Source organism: Salvelinus sp. IW2-2015, linkage group LG27 (genome assembly GCF_002910315.2).
Source record: "Salvelinus sp. IW2-2015 linkage group LG27, ASM291031v2, whole genome shotgun sequence".
NCBI lineage: Eukaryota > Metazoa > Chordata > Actinopteri > Salmoniformes > Salmonidae > Salvelinus > Salvelinus sp. IW2-2015.
Window position 1 is genome coordinate 29716171 of NC_036867.1, and position 8214 is coordinate 29724384.

The following is an 8214-nucleotide window of genomic DNA, read 5'->3' on the forward strand; positions in this document are numbered from 1 at the left end:
CCAATTGGGGTGTGTGTGCGTGTGCGTGTGCGTGTGCGTGGCGTGTGCGTGTGTGTGTGTGTGTGTGTGTGTGTGTTGTGTGTGTGTGTGTTGTGTGTGTGTGTGTGTGTGTGTGTGTGTGTGTGTGTTTGGGTGGTCTGAATGGCACATTTAACTCTAGAGCTGCTGTAGTAATATAAATGTCTTCACAAAGTGCAACCAGAAGGGTTGTCTGTGTGTACTCCTGAACATATGAGGACCAGTCTGACCACACATACACTCTGCCCCTGACTTTAACCTTCCCTGGTTTCAGCTCAGTAGTTTTGTTCCACGGCACCTATCTCCGACCCACTGGTCGGTGGTCTCTTCTCTCCTCCTAATGATCCGTGATTGGAGCTGTGTGTGTGTGTGTGTGTGTGTGTGTGTGTGTGTGTGTGTGTGTGTTGTGTGTGTGTGTGTGTGTGTGTGTGTGTGTGTGTGTGTGTGTGTGTTGTGTGTGTGTGTGTGTGTGTGTGTGTTGTGTGTGCGTTTCTCCTCGTGAGCATGGCTTCGCTCTCCGACAGATGGCCACGTCAGCACTGTATGTCGCTTAAACAGGTGCATGCTGGGTAAATGTTTGATCAGCACATGAGCATTGGTCTCTCACTAATCTCATCCCTTACTTTTCGTTTCAATTCAGATCATTTCAATTCATTGACCTTTTTATTGGTATGCTAAGTCATTTTAGGTTTCTCAGACCCCAACGTAGACTTTCCATACGTCTTCTCCTTCACGACGCTCCTTGCTGTATTGTATCAAGCGTCTCAGAGTAGGAGTGCCTTATGAATCCACAATGGAAACAATTACATGGACGGGTGAACTGATTCCAGATCAAGCACTTCTACTGTGGGGAAACTTTGAATACGAGTCCTGGTTTTGAGTGAGTGAGTGAGTGAGAAGGTCTTTGACCGCTGACCAGGGAAGTCACAAAACAGACGGAAAGATCTAGTCAAGGCTGACAATGTATTTGAGATCTGAACCAGTTGAAGTAGCAGTAGTTAAATCTGGAATGTTTATTTTTACTTTACAGATGGCGAATTAGTAATTGGCCACCAGGATATCTGATAGAATTGTTGGTGCTATTCAGTCTCATTTTAGTGCGTGTTACTCCTGTGTAAATCGCTCAGTGGGATACAGTGCTGCAAAGTGTAATTCATACTGTACTCACTATAGAGTAGACAGAGTGATGGCAAACACAGAGACATTTTGTGTGTGGGTGTGTGCATGCATGTCTGTGTGAAAGCCCTCTCCCCAATGTTTATCTAGGTTGGTTTGATTAACACAAATAACCTCTCTCCATTGCAGCCTAATGGTTTTCCTTTAAAGGGATACTTTGGGATTTTGACAATGAGGCCCGTTATCTACTTCTCCAGAGTCAGATGAACTCGTGGATACCATTTGTATGTCTCTGTGCCCAGTATGAATGAAGTTAGAGGTAGATTTGCGACTAGCGCAATGAATGGAAATCTATGGGTATCTAGTTCTGGGGAAGTAGATAAAAGACTGCATTGCCAAAATCCTGAAAGTATCCCTTTAATGTGAAACCAGCCTGGTCTGGCCTCTGTCTCTAGCACTCAGCCTGCCGTGTGTGTGTGTATGTCTATCCCTCCGTCTGTCTGTTATTTTGGAAAGTCCATAGCACAAATTAAAACACTCGCACGTATACACACACACACACACACACGTATGCAGATTGTCAGTAAGTGCTATGGACCCTCCAGAGAATGGGTTAGATCCCCTCCAAGCAACCCCTCGGTGGCCTCCATGGCTGCTAGCTACCAGCTGTGTTCCCTCCCACCAATGGAGTTTATTGGGGGTCAGATAAGAACCACAGGGCATAATTATCCTTCCGTTTCCTTGGGCAGGTGCAAATAGTCCCCTTCACTCACCAGGGCCAAATTCCTCCTTGGCGTAAGGTGGAAACTATGCCCAAATGTCATTGCGCACACACACACACAAACACACAGCGCATAGACGCATACACATAACACACACACAACACACCACATAGAGACACGCAGACCACATAAACACACACCACATGCACCATCTCCCCGTTTTCAGGCAACATCTCAAGGGCTGTTTGCATGGTGTACGGTGTGTCCCAAAATGTAAGTAGCACCCTATACCCTACATGGTGCACTACTTTTGACCAGAGCCTTATTGTCCCTGGTCAAAAGTAGTGCGCAATATAGCGAATAGGGTGCTATTTGGGATGCAGCCATAGTGTGTGTTGACAGTTGAGAGGTGTGAGTCTGATTCATTACATGACATGTTATTAGTAGCGTTCACTTGGCCCATGTGGATAGGATCACACCTCCCTCTGTCAGGTTGTATTACATGACCAAAAGTATGTGGACATCTGCTCATCGAACATCTCATTCCAAAATCAGTTTGTCCGCCCTTTGCTGCTATAACAGCCTCCACTCTTCTGGGAAGGCTTTCCACTAGATGTTGGAACATTGCTGCTTCCATTCAGCCACAAGCATATTAGTTGGGCTGCTTCCATTCAGCCACAAGAGCATGATGTTGGGCGATTAGGCCTGGCTCCCAGTCGGCGTTCCAATTCAACCCAAAGGTGTTTGATGGGGTTGAGGTCAGTGCTCTGTGCAGGCCAGTCAAGTTCTTCCACACTGATCTCGACAAACCATTTCTGTATGGACCTCGCTTTGTGCACGGGGGCATTGTCATGCTGAAACAGGAAAGGGCCTTCCCCAAACTGTTGCCACAAAGCACAGAATCGTCTAGAATGTCATTGTGTGCTGTAGCGTTAAGATCTCCCTTCACTGGAACTAGCCCGAACCATGGAAAAACAGCCTCAGACCATTATTCCTCCTCCACCAAACTTTACAGTTGCATTCAGGCAGGTAGTGTTCTCCTGGCATCGGACAGCCAGATGGTGAAGCATGATTCATCTCTCCAGAGAACGCGTTTCTACTGCTCCAGAGTCAAATGGCAGCGAGCTTTACACCAGTCCAGCCGGCGTTTGGCGTTGCGCATGGTGATCTTAGGCTTGTGTGTGGCTGCTCGGCCATGGAAACCATGAGCTCTTCAGTAAGGCCATTCTATTGCCAATGTTTGTCTATGGAGATTGCATGGCTGTGTGCTGAATTTTATAAACCTGTCTGCTGAAATAGCCAAATTCACTCATTTGAAGTGGTGTCCACATACCTTTGTGTATATAGTGTATATTACACCCCTTACACATACTCGCATACACTCACAGACACAAACATGCACACACACACATACATATACATACCCACATACACACACATCCATTATACTGACATGCATTTAGATACACCCGTACATCCACAATCACCTATACACTCACATGTATGCATGGAGTTTGAAAGCCCTCTTTGCTCCCTCCTCTCTCTCTAGCTCTCCTAGAGTTAGTGAGAGTAGAGCTCTCACTGTCCACTCACAGGCGTGCTCAGTGTGACAGCTCTGCACCTGTTGACTGTGCGTCATAACATGTTGTGTATGTGCTTCCCTTGGGAGATCTCTGTGGTGTGTGGGACAGTGGGCTAGGCATGCCAGACATCAACAGCATGTGGTTTATGTAGACTTGACCACCCAAACACGGACATACAGGTGGTCCCTTATCATTCAGCACCGGGGCCCCTATGATGTCACTAAGGGCCCAGAGAAGCGATAAGGAGGGAGAGAAAGAGAGCCGAGAGATGGATAGTGAGAAAGAAGTGAAGAGAGAAATGAAAGCCAGATGTTTCATCACTAGTGATTAGCAGCCGGCCAGCTGGGGTTTTAAGGGAGGGGAGAGCACCTGAGCCTTCACCCCAGCTCAAGGCCTCCAAACAGGCTTTCACCTCCACATCCTTCTCCATCTTCCCACTAGCCTAAACATCTTTCCACCAGCTTACACAGGCCAAATCTGCCCCCGAAATGACCCTTTCACAGCATCACATCTATTAATCTATCCCTTTATCCATCTCTCCATCCAGAGATGGGGATGGCTGGGTTGATGAATAGATCGACATTTATTGTCCTCAGAGGATGTAGAGCTGGCGGGTGGGATGTGGTTTATGTGTGTGTGTGTGTGTGTGTGTGTGTGTGTGTGTGTGAAGCATGTATGAAACAAACGCATGTATGAAAATGGGCAGGGAATTTACCAGTGCAGTATCACCTCTATCTGACCTGGGAGAAGGCCTAGTTTTTGGCTTTGGTCCTGGTTGTTGGCTGTGTGTGTAACTTAGCCCAGGCAGGGCAGAGCGTGAGCAGAGAAAAATGTGAATGTGGCTGTGAAAGGTGATCCATCCTGCCTCTGTGAGTCGCCCTGCGTGTCTCCTTACCCCAGGAGCTTAGCCCCCTAATCACCCCACAGTCACTGGGAGGGAATCAGAGACACCCAGCTGCCTGCAACCTCCTTACTGCACTACCCCCCCCTGGGTCACACACACTCAATCAGATATGTGTATTTACACACAAGCTTATGCACACACACAAGTTGACTGGAGAGAAGGGAGAGAAAAAAAGTGTTTTTTTTWATATGTTTCTGTCCTCTGTGTGTGTGTCGCAGGAGAGCGGATCCGAATGATTACCCCACCCAGTTTAGGACAGCACCTGGTTACCCTGGCCGAGACAACTACTACCCCCCCTAAAGAGGCCCAGCCCCGCTTCTCCAGCCTGCCCCGGGCCACCTCGCCCCCTGGGCCACCACAGGTGGACCCCAGGTACTACCCATTCTCGCCCCACCGGGCTGACCAGCACGATGTGCCCCCCACACCAGGCACCCGTCTCCCCCGCTACGAGACAGTGGGCAGGGGCGGTTACCGTGACGCCAGCCCCGGCCGATTCGCCAGCCCTGAGCGCTACGGCGGCGGCTACAGGGACAGCAGGCAGCCGGACCCACGCCAGAAGAACAGCATGATCGGAGCGGTGTAGGTGCGATAGCTGGATGGACTCAGACTGGGATTGCAGAATTCTGGTACCTTTCCCCAAATTCCCCAGATTTTCCGGGAAAGTCCCAGTTGGAAGATTCCCGGRTTTCTGCCTTATTTCTTCTTGATTCCTGGGATCTTCCAATGAGGATTTCTGGAAAACCTTGGAATTTTGGAAAGATTACTGATTACTCCAACCCTAAATCAGACCCACTTATTGCTTCTCTAAAGCCCCCTGTCTGAAAACATCCTCGCCCCCCTACCTCGTTTGGTGTCTGCAAATCTGAAGGAATCAGATTGGTGTAAGTAATACGGCTCCAACTAGTCCAATGGGCGTGAGCCATACTGCTTACACCTATCCAGGTCTTTGAGATCTACAAACATCCAAGCAGTAGGGGAAGGGTTGCGTCCCAAAAGGCACTTTATTACCTTTCTAGTGCACTATGTAGGGAATAAGGTGCCATTTGGAAGGGGTGGTTTATGGACCAGGCCATCATCGGAACACTCCTCTCAGCTGCTTACATGTTTTAGAAGCAGTAAAGGTCTATATGTGTACAGTATGTATAGAGATGTTTAGAAATGTGTGTTTCTTTATGCATGTGTGGGGATGTAAATAATGTATTTTGATTCACAGGGTTCCAGAATGACTGGAGGTAGACATGATGTACAGATTGGAAAGAGACTTTTAATTGAATACCAGCCAAACTCTTGCAGGGTTGCTGGCTTGCACAAACTTTTTGCACAAGCTCAAAAACAGGCCCCTCCCCTTCTGGAACAACAGTGAGAGGCCAGGGAGGGTGAAGTAAGGGATGGTGAAGTTAGGGTTTCGACTCAAAAGGCACCCTATTCCCGMGATAACGGAAGACAAAAAGACAACTGGACAGGAAGTTGATCCTAAGAAACAAGGTCAGAGGAACAGGAAGTAGGGAACAGGAAATGAAGTCCACATCAAAGCATCTTTGCCCGCCTGCCGTGTCCCTTCCATCCGCCTTTTTAGATGTGGGTGTTTTTTGAATGTGTTTTGTTTTGGTTGTGGCCTTTGCTAAAAAACCTTCCATTAACAGTTTTTTGCCTATGACAAATTTCTGCTGCCCATAATGTGCTTTTTTAAGTAAAGTATAATGTGTGTGGTGTTTATGATTTAAAACGGCTATGTCAAATGTAGGTTATGTTATCATAAAGACACTGTTGAACAAATTAAAATGTATGCTCTGTGTTGACTAGCTATATTTATTCATCACATGGGCTGTGTCCCGAATGGCACCCTATTCCCTATATACTGCACTTTTGAGCAGAACCCTAATGGGCTGTGTCCATAGCCTTTTGAACCCTGGTCAGAATAGGGAATACTGTGCCATTTGGGGCACAGCCACAGTCTCCAGTGATAAAGCCTAAGAGAGACACTTAAACATGTTACTCATATGCACCGGGATTATTATCCTTTCTCGCCATTGATATCATTTCCCTTGTGTGATGGTAAAGAATCACAACGCTGACCATATCATGTCATATTGTACGTTAATGACGATACATTTTAACCTTTGTTTGTAAATGCACGTTTTTATATTATGCTGTGCATGAAATATACATTGTAAATGATCATATACAGTATGCCAAGATGAATTTATTTATTGTTCACCAATTTAGCTGTCTCATTTTACCGGATGATGGAATTGCAAAGTTATGCAAATTGTCCTGATTGAGTCACCAATATGATGACTCATCTTGCCCAAATGATTCATTAAGATTTTCAACCCAGTTTAGCTTTCCCATTTGAGATAAATTTGCCCTCTATGATAACAGAGAGGCCCAGGGTGCTTCCCAAATGGCACCCTATTCTCTACATAGTGCCATACTTTTGACCAGGGCCCATTGGACCAGCTCATAGGGCTCTAGTCAAAAGTATTGCACTATTTAGGGAATAGGGTGCCATTTGGGACGTAGACCCAGTCTTACTGCTGATAAAGACTGAATCACCCTCAACAATTAAGACTGAGGAGATCTCTGTGCTGAAGTGATTACCTCCCAATTTGCTCCCACGGAAAAGGAAGATCTGGCTGATTGGAATTAGAGGTTGGAATTAGGATAATTAGAATCTGTTGAGAGCTCATTTTATCAGTTAGTGTTTAATTACCGCAGAGGCCAGTCACTGTGTTTCATCCCAAATGGCACCCTATTTCCTACATAGTGCATTGCTTTTGACCAGGGCCAGTAGGGCATACTGGTTCCGATTCTGACCCGAGTTAAGCGTGCGTAAATGGAACGTAATTCTCTTTAATGCACTCTCTATGCACATTCTGACCTTGAACTTAAGCACGAGAATAGCATGCTGTTCACACCCTGTTCATTTTGGGTGGAGATCTAAGAAAAAAAGGTGTATTTGAGGTGTGTCTACAGATGTATTCTAACCTTGACGCACGAGGAAACCATGAATAACATATGTATTGTGGCCCATTTTCCTCAGTGAAGTAGGCTATAAATAGCTATGCAGTTATTCAAAAATGTTATTGTGTGCCCTCATAATTTGCGTGTATGCAATTTGGAATACCAAACTATAGGTTTATGTAGGGCTGAACCTGCCGAGATGATGTATGCACTTTAAAATGTTTTAATTATATAAGCTTTTCACCGTTTTATTTTACCATTTGTATCATGTTAAATATTAGCCACTATCAGGAGCCGCCGTCAGTAATACCCACAGACATTTATACACTGAATAAAAATATAAACGCAACATGTAAAGTGTTGGTCCAATGTTTTATGAGCTGAAATAAAAGATCCCAGAAATATTCCATTCTCACAAAAAGCTCAATTTGCTCAAATTTTGTGCACACATTTTTTTCGGCCCTGTTAGTTAGCAATTCTCCTTTGCCTAAAATAACCCATCCACTTGACAGGGGTGGCATATCAAGAAGCAGATTAAACAACATGATCATTACACATGTGCAYCTTGTGTTGGGGACAATAAAAGGCCACTCTAAAATGTGCAGATTTATCACAGTGTGTTGTGTGACACAAAGTCCACAGATGTTTCAAAAGGGCGTGCAATTGGCATGCTGACTGCAGGAATGTCCACCAGAGCTGTTGCCAGATAATTTTATGTTTATTTCTCTACCATAAGCCGCCTCCAACGTCATTTTAGAGAATTTGGAAGTACCTCCAACCAGCCTCACAACTGCAGAACACATGTATAGCGTTGTGTGGGCAAGTGGTTTGCTGATGTCAATGTTGTGAACAGAGTGCCCCATGGTGGAGGTGGGGTTATGGTATGGGCAGGCATAAGCTACGGACA

At 45.9% G+C, this 8214-nt stretch overlaps 1 protein-coding gene across 1 annotated transcript in view; it reads left to right on the forward strand.

Annotated features, from left to right (window-relative positions):
• The window catches only part of LOC139023114 (partitioning defective 3 homolog B-like), a 28948-nt gene extending 22812 nt beyond the window's left edge, over positions 1 to 6136 (forward strand). Inside the window, exon 3 of the mRNA XM_070435472.1 lies at positions 4562 to 6136. Within this exon, the coding sequence (XP_070291573.1) occupies positions 4562 to 4926 (365 nt within the window). The 3' untranslated portion in view covers positions 4927 to 6136. The remainder of the gene's footprint in view (positions 1 to 4561) is intronic.
• The last annotated feature ends 2078 nt before the right edge of the window (positions 6137 to 8214 follow it).